Source organism: Microcaecilia unicolor, chromosome 8 (genome assembly GCF_901765095.1).
Source record: "Microcaecilia unicolor chromosome 8, aMicUni1.1, whole genome shotgun sequence".
Taxonomy (NCBI): domain Eukaryota; kingdom Metazoa; phylum Chordata; class Amphibia; order Gymnophiona; family Siphonopidae; genus Microcaecilia; species Microcaecilia unicolor.
In genome coordinates this window covers 162,503,119-162,519,120 of record NC_044038.1, presented here as the reverse complement: position 1 = coordinate 162,519,120, position 16,002 = coordinate 162,503,119, and the positions used below count along the sequence as shown (strand labels likewise).

Below are 16,002 nucleotides of genomic sequence, written 5' to 3'. Positions count from 1 at the left end.
GTGTTCTGCCTTCTTCTGACGTCATCCTTGACGTCAGAAGAAGGCGGAACACAGCGAAGGGAAGGCTAGAGACGTCGGGAGCGCCGCCTCCTTCCCTGACGCTGCGCTGCCGGAATTGTTTGGTTTTTTTTCCGTCCTCGACGTCATGACGTTTGACGCGAGGGCGGGGCAGAGACAGCTGGCTGGCTTCACACCACGAATCCACGAACCCTACAGGGAGTGTTTGAGTGGCTTCAGAATGTTGTCTTCAGAACGTTCACGGTGCGTTTTATTATATTAGATGGTCACGTCACTTACAACCTTCTATTAGTCTTGCTGCAGCATTCTGAATCAACTGGAGCTGGGGCAAACCCTTTATAGTCAGGCCAGTGTAGAGTGCATTACAATAATCCAGTCTTGATGTTATCATGGAATGCACAACTGAGACATGGCTTGTCTTCTCAATGTAAGGAGACAGTCAGCATGCCTTAATCGCTGCTGCTGCTGCTGCTGCTGCAGCTGCTGCTGCTGCTGCTGCTGCTGCTGCTGCAGCTGCTGCTGCTGCTGCTGCTGCCAACCATCAAGACAGGTTTGACGTTACCACGCAAAGGTAATCCATTGAGAAAAAAATGTGAAAAGTGGCGTCCCTGATGAAGGATTGACTGAAACAGGGTGATCTGCTGGACGGTTTTTACAAGCAGTCGAGTGAGATGCTAGAAGTTTATTTTATACCTCTAGAAAAAATTCACTGGTGCTTAGCACTGTGGTGTCCACTTTGGACTGAGAAAAGTTTTTGCCTATAATAACGGAGAATTTTTATATTAGTTATATTATATATATTTTATATTAGTTGGTGATTTTCAAATAATATATTAGAAAATAAGCTAAAAGAATTAAAAAAAAGAAATCACAAAATGAGGAAAGAAAATTTTGTGGAAGTTTATGATGTATAGAGCTAATTAAGTGAACCGAAAGAATTGGCGTTTCTCAGTGACATCCAGCTCGGCTGAAATTGTACAGCCTGTACTGAAGCCTCCCTTATTTCCTCATAATAAAAATACATTCTTCGATTAAAATCGGCTTCACTCCAGTTTCTATCATATAAGGATTAGTGTGATTGATTCTTTTCAGTATTGTATATAACTGTCTCTCCCTTGGGGTTCTGATCTGGGATCCACGCCCAAATTTGGGCAACCTATACAGAAATCCGGGTGTTTAGAACCCCCATCTTTTAAAATAATATGGTGGCCAGGGGGTGGTCATGGGGGTTAAAAAATAGACATTATTCTATGGTGACCTAGGGTCATAAGAGTCCAGGTAACGGGTCACCTTAGTTGTAGTTCATAGGCAATGGTTACGGTAGGGTGGGAATGGGGTGTGACTTGGAGGGGCATTTTCCAAAGGGACGTCCACGTTTCAATTTGGACGTCCTTGCAAAACGTCCCGATCCAGGGGCGGGGAAACCCGTATTTTTGAAACAAGATGGACGTCCATCTTTCGTTTCAAAAATACCGTCAGGGACGTCCAAATCCTTAAATTTAGTCATCTTTAGAGATGGACGTCCTTAGACACGGCCGTTTCTGATTTTCAGTGATTTTCGAAACCAAGGACATCCATCTCAGAAACGACCAAATGCAAGCCATTTGGTAATGGGAGGAGCCAGCATTTGTAGTGCACTGGTCCCCCTCACATGCCAGGACACCAACTGGGCACCCTAGGGTGCCAATTGCCCTCAGGAACATTTCTCCCTTACCTTGTGTGCTCAGACCCCCAAAACCCACTACCCCCAACTGTACACCACTACCATAGCCCTTACAGGTGAAAGGGGCCACCTAGATGTGGGTACCATGAGTTTGTGATGGGGTTTGGAGAGCTCGCTGTTTCATCCACAAACATAACAGGTAGAGGGGGGTGGGGCTGGGTCCGCCTATCTGAAGTGCACTGCACCCACTAAAACTGCTCCAGGGACCTTCATACTGCTGTCATGGACCTGAATATGACATCTGAGGCTGGCTCAAAATATTTTTAAAGATGTTTTTTGAGGGTGGGAGATGGTTAGTGACCACTGGGGGAGTAACGGGAGGTCATCTCCGATTCTCTCCGGTGGTCAACTGGTCAGTTCGGGCACCTTTTTGTGCCTTAGTCGTAAGAAAAAACAGGTCCGGGTGAAAACATCAAAGTGTTATTCAGGGACGTCCTTCTTTTTTTCCATTATGGGTCAAGGACGTCCAAGTGTTAGGCACGCCCAAGTCCCGCCTTTGCTATGTCTCTGACACGTCCCTGCTATGGAGTGCAGTTGGGGACGTCCAAAATCAACTTTCGATTATACCGATTTGAACGACCCTGGGAGAAGGACTTCCATCTTCCGATTTATGTCGAAAGATGGCCATCCTTCTCTTTCAAAAATGAGCCCATTAGTAAGTCGGGATCACAAAAGTGGGGTTTTTTTGTTTGTTTTTTTAATGTTCATAGCTCTGTATTAGTCTGACATCTTTGCCTAAACTAGTTGTTTATTAGGTTGGCGAGTTGATCCTGTCTAGATTCAATATAAAAATCTTGGAATAAGATGGATATGAAAGGGTGGGGGGGGGGGGGAGTTTGGGCTGTGTTTCTGTTTGAATTAGTATATCAATTTATATTTGTTCAATAAAAAATAGTTTCTCGTTAACATAATATGGTGACTAACCACGGGATTGTATTCCATTCTAAACATATGAGTGTTTTAGTAATAGGACTTGTTTTCCAGCCTCACTGGTCCTCGCTGTTTGACATGATTAAACATATGTATGTGAATAATGCAAATAACTGGTTTATCAGGACATGACTGTGCTCTGAAAGCTGTTGCTTAAAAACATGGATGGTAGGAACCAGAACCAAAAAAAATGCACACACTTTGCCCCTCCTCTGTATTATTCAGCTCAAGGGAATAAACATATTTTTCTTTCTGACAGGAGGTGATATTGAAGAGGGCGGCTGATTTGGTGGAAGCATTGTATGGGATGCCGCATAATAACCAGGTAACGACTGCATTCATTTGGAGAAGTGCATTGTAAAAGTTGACCGCTAAGACTTGAAAAGCCTATTATATGGCAGGTCATGTGTCTAAGCAAAATATTTCTGTAGAGCAGCTTTAATAAGCACAATGATGCATAACGAACAAAGTGAGGACACATAATAACAACTAATTATGTAAAGACAGACTGCAGTTACATACGGGTTGTTCCATTGTTCATGCTTCTGTGCTGCTTTCAGATACATCACACTATCTGCTTCTTCCAAAAAGGTTACTAATTAGTTTTTTTTAATGCTTTTAAAAAGACTGGACTTAAGATTATGGAGCTTAAAGGCAGAAGATTGGTAGGTGGGGGGGGGGGGGGGGGAGGAAGGGTGTAGTGCTTTGGAGGTTGGAGAGTGGGTTGCACCTCAAACTCCAGTTTTTGGGTTCCTTCAGAATTTGACACTCTAGGCAATGCCTGTGTTACATTATCTTTTTATGTTTTATTTAAAAGCTTGATATACTGCTCGCCCTTACCGGATCAGGGCAGTTTACAATATACAATCAAATATAAAATCAAAAAGAATGCTATAAAATCAATAGGACAGACCTAATCACATTCATCCAACAGGTCCAACATTCATACCTGTATACTATGGGCCCTGTTTACTAAGGTGCGTTAGTGATTTTAGTGTGCCTACACTTAGCATGTGCGCTAACCATGAAGGCACCTATAGGGATATTGTAGGCACGTACATGGTTAACACACGTTAAAATCGTTAACACGTATATAACGCTGCTTAGTAAACAGGGCTCTATAAGTAAACTTAAAAAAAAAATTTTAAGTCTTCCCGAAAGACAGTTCGAAATATAACACTCCCAGGTCATAAGTCAAAAGCCTGTTTAAAGAAATAAGGGCCTCTTTTATCAAGCCTCGCTTGAATGGGTTTTGCCGGCATTACCACACCAGGGACCTTTAGCATGGTTTGATGAAAGAGGCCCTAAGTTTTCAGGAGGGCCTTAAATTTGTTATAATTTGCTTCCCCATGAATATCCTTTGGCAAGCTATTCCAAAGCACTGGTGCCTGCCAAAAGAATATAGCCTGGCATTTAAGAGCAGTTGCAAAACATTCAGGGGCCCTTTTACTAAAGTGAGTAGGCAGCTACGCAATTCCAATGTGCATCAAATTGGAACTACCCCGGGCGGTAATTCCATTTTTTATGCACGTTCAAAACACGTGGTAGAAAATATTTTCTGCAACGTGGCGCTTACCTGGCGGTAATCGGCAGTTTACGTGCACTGACTCAAGACCTTACCGCTAAGTCATTCAATGGCAGTAGTGTCTAATGGTAGTTATGTGGTTAACTGCTAATCAGTGCCAATTAAGACCAAGTATGGCTAATAATTGATTATTAATGACAATTAACAGCTAATTATACTATTAAGTTATGCATGTGCAGCAAGTTTATAGAATTAGGGGGTTAGTGCAAGGTTAGTCCGGTGGCAAAGGCAGGGTGGTGTCAGGATTTATTCCGTGGAGAATGCCCGGATACTTAGGAAAGCAAAATGGCTATTCTAACTTAATCCAGGCACCTACCTGGGTATCTCTCTGAATGTCACCAGTACCTGACTAAATTTCAATGGCTGTTTATGGCCTGAACATTCAATGCTGGTGCCAGATTAGGCCTGGCACTGTTGGAGATGGGATGCTAGGCTTGGTGGACCTTCGGTCTGTCCCAGTGTAGCAACACTTATGTCCTTATACCTATGCTGTTTGAATGTTCTATTGGTTGCTTATTAGATGCTTCATTGGTATTATACTGACATCGTATTATATCTGTGTTATTTGAATATTCTTCCATGCTGTCTATTATAGTATTGTTTGTATTGTACTGATATCATATTTCTAAGTTTACCTCATTTATTGTATTTATGTTTGTAGTTGGTCATTACTATTGTTATGTTGTTAACAAAATTGAAAGTTTTATGTTAAACTGGACCTGCTGTACACCGCCTTTGGTGAATCTCTGCATAAAGGTGGTTAATAAATCCCTATAAATAAATAAATAAATAAATAAAATTCAGTTGGTGATGGTCAATGCCTTTGAAAAACACTGGCCGCCAATAGTTGAATGTCAGGGGTTTTTGCTTATAAATGTTTATTGCATAACATCAATACAACTGCACATTTAGAGTACAACTTAAAAAGACATTGCATTACAATTCTCTACATCCTGCCCCTAACAACTCTTGCCTTACATTGGCCATGTTTGCCAGCCTAACTGGTACATACTTGCAGAAACACATTCCTTAAGCTCCCCGAGGTATTCAGAACTCTTACATTAATAGCACATTTGAGGTCATTCATTATCTAGTACTTAAGCATGATCACCGTCTCAAACTTGCTCTTTTGTGTGTTTTTGTAGGAAATAATCCTGAAGAGAGCAGCAGATATTGCCGAGGCATTGTACAGCGTGCCTCGCAATCACAACCAGCTCCCGGCACTTGCTAACACGTCCGTCCACGCAGGTATGATGGGAGTCAATTCTTTTAGCGGTCAGCTGGCTGTCAATGTTTCTGAGTCCTCCCAAGTCACCAATCAGGGTAAGCATAGCGTTCAATTCTCTTCACTTTGAAATTTGAAAAAATATGTTTTATGTAGAATCAAGAAAATGTACCAAGAATGTTGGGTGAAGGACTTTAAGGGATTCTGTTGCTTTTCCAAAATGGCACATAGTATGGTAAAAGACACTTTTTAATAGAGGGAAATGTACAAAGCAGAGACATTTCTGTGGGAAGAACCAGATATAACAAGATAGATTTCTTGTTTTTATACACTTCCACCAAGTTATTGACAAATAACCAACCTTTGTTCAAAAAAAAAAGTGAGGTGTAGTTAATTTTCATAGGAAATTGGGCAATTGTGCATTTTTGAATGTGTAAATTGGCTGTTGTGAAATTGCTAATCAGCTGATTTGTTAGATTTCTTAGCTCATTAGTGATTTTTTGCATAACTTCTGCAAATGACTGTGTGAAAATTAGCCTGAGGTAGGACTAAACTTCAAAAACACAACAGTTGTGCGTTTTTTATTTCTATGTACTGTTGCCTTTATGAAGCCATTCACAACTTAGTAAATTGGCCTCTGAAAATTATTTGAGACCCCACCCTAGCCAATATATTTGCCAAAATACTGAAATCAAGAATATTTTGCTTGGTTTGTGCTTCACACCCAAGGGCAATAATTATCAGATGCCTATGGGAAAGCTGCTTGATACATCTGATCCTAAGAGGGTAGTTATACAATCAGGTACCTAGTTTAAGGCAGCCAAAATGTACCTGCTTTATAAAGAAAAGCAGACACCTATTTCTCATTTTAAAATACTAGCATAAGTGGCCAAAAACATACATTTATTTAAGATGTGATCACCTACACCCGCCCTGGAGCTGGTATAAATGACTATTTTATTTTATTTATTTATTAGGATTTATTTACCGTCTTTTTGAAGGAATTCACTCAAGGCAGTGTAAAGTAAGAATAAATCAAACATGAGCAATAGACAATTACAGCAGTAAAAATATTCAAATAACAGTACAAAGTATGGCATATGATAGTCTACTACTTACAATGTCAACACAATACGTAATAGAACATTTAATTGATAGTGAAGGGTAAAGCAAAGATGTGACATAATAGAGCCCTTTTACAAAGGCATGCTGAAAAATGGCCTGCGGTAGTGTAGATGTGTGTTTTGGGTGCGTGCAGAATCATTTTTCAGTGCACCTGTAAAAACTGCCTTTTTAAAAATTTTTGCCGAAAATGGACGTGCTACACAATGAAAATTGCCACGCGTCCATTTTGGGTCTGAGACCTTACCGCCAGCCATTGACCTAGCGGTAAGGTCTCACGTGGTAACTGGGCGGTAATTATCTACGCACATAAAATGACAATTACCACCCGATTACCACCCACACGCCAGAAAATAAAAATATTTTCCGGGCCGCATAGCAGCTGTGCGTCAAAAATGAAATTACCGCAAGGACCACATGATAGCCGGGTGGTAACTCAAAATTGACACACATTGGGCGCGCATAGGCGCCTATGCGGCTTAGTAAAAGGGCCCCATAGATAGGTAAAAAAGTAAGAAGAGTTAGAAAGTAAGGTGACTGATTTAAAGAAAGTTGCACATGAGGTCACTATGACTACTTTATGCAAATTCATAATCAATGTGTATACTTACTCCCACCACCCATTCGCTACCCAACTGCACCATCTCCCTATTTCCATATATGGCACTCAAAATTGTACATGCAAATTTGGGCATGCATTCAATTTGTACACACAATTTAACTGGATAACATGTGAATCAGCACTGATAACTGGGTGCTAGCAATAAATTATTGGCGCTGATTGACAATAATTAGAATTTATGCGCACATCCCTATGGTTCCTAATCTATAAAGATGTGCACATAAATTTTTTGGTGTGGAATCAAAAGGGGGTATGGCCATTGGAGAGGCATGGAGGGGTCAGGGGTGTTCCTGGAATTTGCATGCAGTGTTTCAGAATAAGACAGACCCATGCCTAAATTATATAGCCGCTCAGCCACTATGGACTAGATTCTATATGTCACGCCTAAAAATTCAGCGCCGAAATGATAATTCAGGCATACTTTATAGAATAAGCCTAAATTTCCACACGGTTTATAGAATACGCCAAGCGCCCATCCACGCAACTACTAGTGACCAGACAGGAGCCGTTCCTGGCTGGCTAAATAGTGCTGAATATCGTCGGGTAGGTGCATAAACCTGTTTTCTCTTTACCCTGGTTTGAACAACTTTTGAACTTTGGAGAGAATTCTATAAATGGTGCTCAAAAATGGGTGGCAGAAAAGAATGGTTCTAAGGGCCAGATTCTATATATAGTGCCTAAAACTCCACGCAGAATTAAGCACATGCACTTTATTATACCATAATATCACTCTGTATTTGTCATACCGGAAAGGCGATCACCTCACGGTACTATGTAAACCACATTGAGCCTGCAAATAGGTGGGAAAATGAGGGATACAAATGCAACAAATATATAAATAAATAAATTTAGGCACAATGTATAGAATACACTTAGTCAATATTGTAGCGCCTAAATCTACATGCATTTATTTACGCCAATAAAAACCTGGTGTAAATCCGTGTGCTAGATTTAAGCGCACTGACCTGTATTCTGTAATTACATGTAGAAATTTTGGAACACCCATGAAACACCCATAAACATGCCTTTTTTAAGCTACATGCATTTATTTTGAACTGCTCGCTTTGCAATTTAGGCACAGTTCTTTATAGAATACGCTTAGCGATTTCTACATATAAATTGTAATTATTGCCAATTAGTGCTCATTATTGCTTGTTCAATGCTGTTAAAAATATTGATGACCTTGTTATGACAGTTAAATTACATGCATATCTCCACACGGAATCCAGGCGCCATATATAGAATCCAGGGGCAAGTGCTATTCTATAAAGAGAATAGTTTTTAGGGCTAGATTTAGTATATGGTGCTGAAAAATAATGTGTCTAGGCATATTATATAAACATTGCATAAAGTATATGCCTAAGTTAGGTGCAGTTTATAGAATACTCTGAAGTGCTTGGTCTGGTGGACTAAATGTAGGCATAGCCTTTTACGCCAAGTAAAACTTGGTGTAAAAGCCCACGCCTAATTTATGCGCAGATCAGTCATATTCTATAACAGTGCACATAGTTTTTAGGAACAGCCACGAACCACCCATGGCCTCACCCCCTTTTCACATCCGCATCTTAGAATTTATGCACATCACTGTATAGAATACACCTAGCAAGCTGTGCCTGTAAATTCTAATTAATGCTAATTAGTGCCGATAATTGCTTGTTGTCACCAATTATCAACGCTGATTGGCTTGTTATTCAATTAAGTTGTGCGTGGAATACAGAATACACCTGGATTTCCATGCATAACTGACGACACTGTATATAGAATCCGGGGGTTAATACCTATTCTCTGGGTGCCAGACTTAACGCCTACTGAAACCTGGTGTAAATCCTGGGACCCAAGATGGGCGCTGCCCCATTATTCTATAACACAGTGCACAACTTTTTGGAACACTCATGACCTGCCCATTCCATGGACACGCCCCATTTTGGGCACCCAGCATTATAGACTAGCGCCCAGCCAGACGCATGCGCAAATCCTTATCAGCGCCAGTTAATAGCAGTCATTAGTTTTTAGCATCCAGTTATCGATGGTTAATGCACGCACATCTCAGGAGTGTGTTCAGTTCTGTTGCCATATTTGTAATTCACAAACAATCTCCAGGAATGTGCAGGTAGGTGTAGAGAGCGCAGCTGCGGAGAGAGTGCCCAGCTTTTCTTGCAGAAAGAAGAAAACTGTTAGAAGAAAAATGGCTGTGAGGAAAACAGTGGGCCAGTAAAGGGAAGTGAGGAACTGAGGTGCAAGTCTATACTGTGGAGAAAGGCAATATGGCTGCCTTACAACAAAGGCTAATAGAGGCCAGGTGCAGTGAGACCAAATCCTGGGAAACTGAAATTTGTTCTGCTGTACAATAACCATAGTTCAGTACTGTAATAACTTGTCCTCTGTAGCCGCTGTCTCACTTATTAAGTTCTCTCTTTCTCCATTTGTATCTCTTAGGTTTCACTCGCAACACAAGCAGCGTGTCGCCCCATGGGTATGTGCCAAGCACCACCCCTCAGCAGACAAACTACAACTCAGTCACAACCAGTATGAATGGTTATGGTACTGCTGGGATGTCCAACTTAGGCGCTTCTCCCACTTTTCTAAATGGGTCGGCTGCCAACTCTCCTTATGCCAGTAAGTGCTCCACTTCTTTTAAGCAAAAGGTCTGGGATGTGTCAGCTTATGCTGAGACTTAAAAGTAACGACCTTTGGAACATATTTCAGGCATTGCTCCTAGCAGCAGTCTCATCACGCTTGCTCTCCCATCCAGACCTTGTGAAACCTTAAAATTGCAGGGACGAGGTGCGGGCATATTGGTTAATGTTCTCTGTTTTGTCCTGATTTTCCAACATGTAAAATACAATACTTTGCCTTAAACAGATTGCTAAGAATTCCAAAAGCCGTCATGTTTCCTTCAAATCTTCAAACTTGGGTGATATAAATGTCAGTTAGGTAAAGAAAACAGATCCTACTGCTGAGATGTGCTATTTACAGTATAATACAGTATGTTGTATACGGTGTGTGGTGGGGGTTATAACGGGGCACCTACAAAAGTTTCAGAAAGCCCCTCCCCACCCATTTCATAAAGGCAGTCGAGTAGAGATGCAGGAGTTTAGGTCTTGAGTGCCATAAACAGGACAAGTTTTCAGGATATCCTTAATGGATATGCATGAGTTAGATCTGCATGGATTGGACATCCATTGTATGCAAATCTATCTCTTGCATATTCATTAGGTATAGCCTGAAATGCTGACCTGTTTTCAGCATTCAAAGCCTGAACTTCTGCTTCTTAGTAATAAAGACACCTTTGTACCATTATAAAATCGGTTTCCAGAATTATCCTCAATTACCCGCAATTACTCTTGCAGAAATTTCTATCTGCTCTGAAGCAGGTGCAAATATACTCTATGTGTACATAAATGTGCAAGTACATTGCAATTCCATCTCAGCTCTTCCTAAACTGTGCCCCTGGGAACGCCTATGCACGGGGCGGCCCAAGACAATCTGCCACTTGAGGTAAGAAATGAGCTGACCCCCCCCCCCCTTTTCCCTCCCCAACCCTCTTCCCTGAAATTACCTTTTATATTCTGTTCTTGTTTTTCAAAAGACAGCGGCAGCAGTGACTCCTATAGGCTGCCCTGCCACCGGTCCCAACTCCTTCTCTCCAGTGTGGGTGGCCTGCCTCTTTGACGTAATTTCCTGCTTCCTCAGGGGCAGGCCAGGGGCTGGGACCGGTGGCAGGGCAGCCTATGGGAATCACCGCTGCCGCCTTCTTTCAAAAAACAAGAACAGAAAAGAAAAAGCTAATTTCGGGGATAGGGGTTGGGGAGGGAAGGGAGGAAGGCGATGATGCTGCCTCAGAAGAGTGCTGCCTGAGGGCCCCACATCAGGTGGCCCAATGGTAGGGCCGCCACTGCGCAAACATGCTTTCTGAGCAACTTTTACACAGGTAGATAAACCCACATGATTTTATAATTGTCAGTTCCATGTGTAAAACATGCATTATGCTCAGAAAGGGTGTAAACTACCTCCAAGTGATTTCTCTCATAGAAATTGGCTTTTCAAAAACTGTGTACTCTCCCTGGGGTAAACACACACCTCTAAAATCTCCTTGGGAATAATTCTATGAAGAAGGAGCTAACACTTACACACCAATTAAACACATACATGATTAGAATACTGGCATATATGCCAATGGCATAGCCATGGGGGGACTTGGGAGCCTGGGCCTGCCCAATTTGGGTTAAGGACCCCCCAAGATTCAGGTACTGTCTGCCACTTTGGCTTGCAGAGGTCCCCAAGCCCCACCAGTGGAGGCCCTCCTCCATGCAAAGCCTTTCCTGGGCCGCTGCTCTGTCCCCCCCCCCCCCCCCCCCCCCCCCCGTATATACCTGTTTTTTGTGAAACTAAGCATGTACGAGGGAGGCTTGCCCCCTGCACATGTTCAAAAAAACAATCATGTGCAGGGAGAGCAGCCCAGGAAAAGCGCCACTAATTGCTAGACTTCGGATGGAGGAGGGCTTCCGCTGCGGGGCTTGGGGACCCCCGCTAGATCAGTTATGTAGGGCCTCGAAGGGAGGGGAACTGAGATCAGCAGGAGGTGGGACAAACTTTTGTGCCCTCGCCACACTTTCATATCCCCCCCCCCCCCCCAAAAAAAAGAATCAGAGGTCTGGGTATACACCTGATATGTGCTTGCTTGTGTGCACAACATTCTGCCTAAGTGCTATTCTGTTACTGTGCACACAGGAGTCTACTCTATAAAAGAAAAATAGGCATCTTCTTTCCTTTAAAGAATATTAGTGCAGCAGTACTAATAGGTGTGTATACATTAGGCATAACCACTTACACCAGCCTGGAGGTGGGGGAAATGCTCACACTTATAGGTAGTGGAGGAGTGGTCTAGTGGTTAGAGCACTGGTCTTGACATCCCAACAGGGACATAGCCAGACTTCGGCGGGAGGGAGGTCCAGAGCCCGAGGTGAGGGGGCACATTTTAGCCCCCTCCCCCGGCGCCACCGCCCCTCCCCTGTCCCTTTCGACCCCCCTCCCGCCACCGCTCGGTACCTTTACTGGCGTGGGTCCCCAACACACGCCAGCCGAAGTCCCCTTCAGCGCCGGTCTCCGAGTCCGGCACGTTCGCTGATCTGGATTCTGTTTCTGTGAGTCCTGACGTCCTGCACACATACAGGATGTCAGACGCACGCACACAAACAGATTAAAACTTGATCACATCATTCGTCCATGCCGCGCAGCCGAGAAGAGGACTTTGGCTGGCGGGGGTTGGGGTCCGCCGCCAGCACAGGTATGCAATGGCAGTGGGGGAGGGTTGACGGCGGGAAGGGAGGCTAGAGAGGGTCGCGACAGGGGGGTCCAGGGGTCAGGAACTCGGAAGGGAGGTCTGGAAATCGGAGGGAGGGGGGTCTGGTAATCAGAGGGAGGGAGGCAGGGAGGTGGGGTCTGGAACAGGGGGGGAGGGAGGGGGGTCTGGAACTCGAGGGGGCCTGGAACTCGGGGGGGAAGGAGGGGGGCCTGGAACTCAGGGGGGAGGGAGGGGGCCAGGAAGGAAGGAGGGAGGGGGCCTGGAACTCAGGGGAGGAGGGGTGTGTCTGGAACTCAGGGGAGGGAGGGGGCGTGTCTGGAACTCGGTGGAGGAGAGGGGTTTGGAACTCGGGGGAGGGGACGAGAGGGGAGGAGGGAGGGAATGCACCACCTGTACACAAAAAGCGGGGGAGATGACCCTGGAACTCGGAGAGAGGGAGGGGGTGACGACGACCCTGGAACATGGAGGAAGGGGTGACACTGGAACTGGGAGGAAGGGGCGGGGCCCCTGGCACACACTCTCACTCTCCCACACACACTCTCTCTCTCACAGACACACTCGCACCCAGTCTCCATCTCTCTCTGTCACACACACACACTCGCACATTCACTCTTTCTCTCTCTCACAGTCACTCTCACACATACTCGCTCAGACATGCACACTCCGAGGAAAACCTTGCTAGCACCCGTTTCATTTGTGTCAGAAACGGGCCTGTTTTACTAGTCTTCTATAACTCATGCACATAACTGTGTGTCCTGCCCACCTTCAAACTATGTGTCATCACATTAGAGAATATAGCTAGTCTAGTGCCATTTATACCTTACTTTATAAAGGTTATGCTCCTAAAATTTACACTCCTAAATTTATGAGTGTAAATTTTAGAAGCGTAAATTTAGGAGCTTAACCTTTATAAAATAAGGCCCTAAGTACTCAATGAAATTATCATATATGCAGGATCACTGTGCTTCCAATAGCAGGTCTTGAAGATTGACCATGAAACCCAAGGGTCAGAGAGAGGGAAACCCAAAATGTGCAACACATGTAGATAATAAGCTGAGTGCCCCGACTTCCACTATTCTGAAATGTCAATCACTCCCACCTGTTGTTCGATCACCTTGCAACATAGAAATCATCTGTCAGCAATTCTATTTTACCTATCTGTTGCAACAATTAATGTTACAAGATACTTCTCGCTTCATTAACTGGATCCCCATACTTACTGGCATTCACCTTATACAAGCTAAAGTCAGAATATAGCATGATTGATAGAGCATTACACTGATAATGTATTTAAGATATTCCTGCGATGTGTTCTTGCATATTTATAGAAAACAATGAATACACAGTGGCTTCACCTCTGATTGAGATGTGATTGTGTTTTTTCTTTGGGGTTTTTTTTTCCGTTGATCCGATAATCCTCAATCCATTTGTTGAGCAAAATGTTCAATCATGACCTGAGAAATTAAAAGGTGGAGCTCCTAATGAAATCAATAAATTAATCACTCTATGGTAGCAATGCAATTTCAGGGCCTTGATTGCTCTGCCTTTGGAGCTACTTGCAGGCATTTGGTGTCTCCAGACCATCAAGCTAAGATGGACAGATTTTTCCTTCTCATCCTCTGCTAATTGTGTTCCCTGTCATTCACAAGTATGACATCAGACTGGCTAATTCCAGTTTAGCTGGCCTGATTTCCTCTACAAAATGAAATAATCATATGCTGTTGTAATGTTCAGAAACAGTATGAGTGGGGTGGAACAGGTTAATTGAGGGGTGGTTGTATATACCTTCAAATTGTACTAGGACTAATGTCATTTCGTGAAACTAATAGATAGATTTAACAATTGAAGAAAATGTTCTTTTTTGTTCACTCAGTGAAACAATAAAGTTGTAGAATGTGTAACCAAAGGATGTGGTCAAGACACAGCTGAGTTTAAAAGGGTGTTTGGAGAAATTCCTAGAGGAGAAGCCACTAGGCAGTTATTAGTCAAGAAGACCTCAGAAAACTGCCACCGTCAAGAGTGTGTGGGCGGAACATTACTTTTTTGGCTTTACTGTTTTGTCATTCTATTTCATTTGGTAATAATGTATGCTGGTTGGCAATAGTGGGCATAATTTCTTAATATTGCATACATTTTAGTGGGCAATAAATGAAATAACACATGCTATTAGAAAACAGAATGAAACAATATAAAAATACACAATCCTGGGAGGGAATGGACCTTCTCTGTGGGATCTGTCAATACTTCCTTGTGATCCAGATTGGCAATGTCTAAGGGGCCCTTTTACTAAGCCGTGTAGGTGCCTATGCACACCCAACACACACCAGTTCAGAACTACTGCCCAGCTACCAAGTGGCCCAGGTGTTAATTTCATTTTTTACGCGTGTCCACTACATGCACCAGAAAATATATTTTATTTTCCCGAGCGCAGCACTAACTGGACGGTAATTGGCATTGTATGCGCGTTGAAGCATGAGGCCTTACTGCTAAGTGAATGGGTGGCGGTAAGGTCTAAGACCCAAAATACACACACACCAATTTTCATTTTGCCGCATGTCCATTTTCGGCCCCTCCCTCCCAAAGGCATTTTTTACAGGTGCGCTGAAAAATGGATCTGCGCGCATCCAAAACACACGCCTACACTAGCGCAGGCCATTTTCCAGCGCACGTTAGTAAAAGGACCCCTAAGATAGGACGCTGGACTCAATGAGCCTTTGGTCTGATCCAGCATGACATTTTTTGTTTATGTTCTTATGCTCTGAAAAATGCTAAGTTAGCAAAAGAGCCCAAAAAACTGAAAATGTCTGGCTTCATGCAAAAAATTGAAACCAGGACTGACCAGGTTCTCATAGAGTATTCGGCAGCGCATAACCAGAGAGCAGTGGCGTAGCTACGTGGGGCCATGGGGGCCTGGGCCCCCATAGATTTGGCCCTGGACCCCCCCTGCCGACGACCTTCTCGTCTCCCCCTCCTGCCGCCAACCCGCCGTCGCCAACCCGCCATCGCCTACCTTTTTCTGGCAGGCGACCCCAACCTCCGCCAGCCGAGGTCCTCTTCTTCCGGCGCAAGGCTTCGTTATGTTTCTGTGAGTCTGACGTCTTGCACATACAACGTGCAGGACGTCAGACTCAGAAACAGAACGAAGCCTTGCGCCGGAAGAAGAGAACCTCGGCTGGTGGGGGTTGGGGTCCTCCGCCAGCAAAGGTACGCGACGGCGGAAGCGGGGGAGGGTTGGTGGCGGGAGGGGGGGTCGAGAGGGTTGTCAGCGGGGGGGGGGGTCAAAGTTGGTGGTGGTTGCGGCAGCGGGGGTCGGCAATGGCAGGGGGGTCGGCGGCACCGGGGGGGGGCTAAAATGTTCCCCCTTACCTCAGGCTCTGGACCGCCCTCCCACCGATGTCTGGCTACGCCCCTGCCAGAGAGTGCTACTGGGTGTCCCGTCTGACTGCCGCAGCACTCTCCAGATATATATTTA

General features: G+C 44.1%; 1 protein-coding gene across 4 annotated transcripts in view; it reads left to right on the top strand.

Annotated features, from left to right (window-relative positions):
- EBF1 (EBF transcription factor 1) overlaps nucleotides 1-16,002 on the top strand; it is a 557,364-nt gene that overhangs the window by 525,950 nt on the left and 15,412 nt on the right. For all 4 annotated transcript variants that reach the window (XM_030211898.1, XM_030211896.1, XM_030211897.1 and 1 more), the window contains exons 12-14: nucleotides 2,931-2,996; nucleotides 5,402-5,579; nucleotides 9,662-9,841. In XM_030211898.1, the coding sequence (XP_030067758.1) occupies nucleotides 2,931-2,996; nucleotides 5,402-5,579; nucleotides 9,662-9,841 (424 nt within the window). The remainder of the gene's footprint in view (nucleotides 1-2,930; nucleotides 2,997-5,401; nucleotides 5,580-9,661; nucleotides 9,842-16,002) is intronic.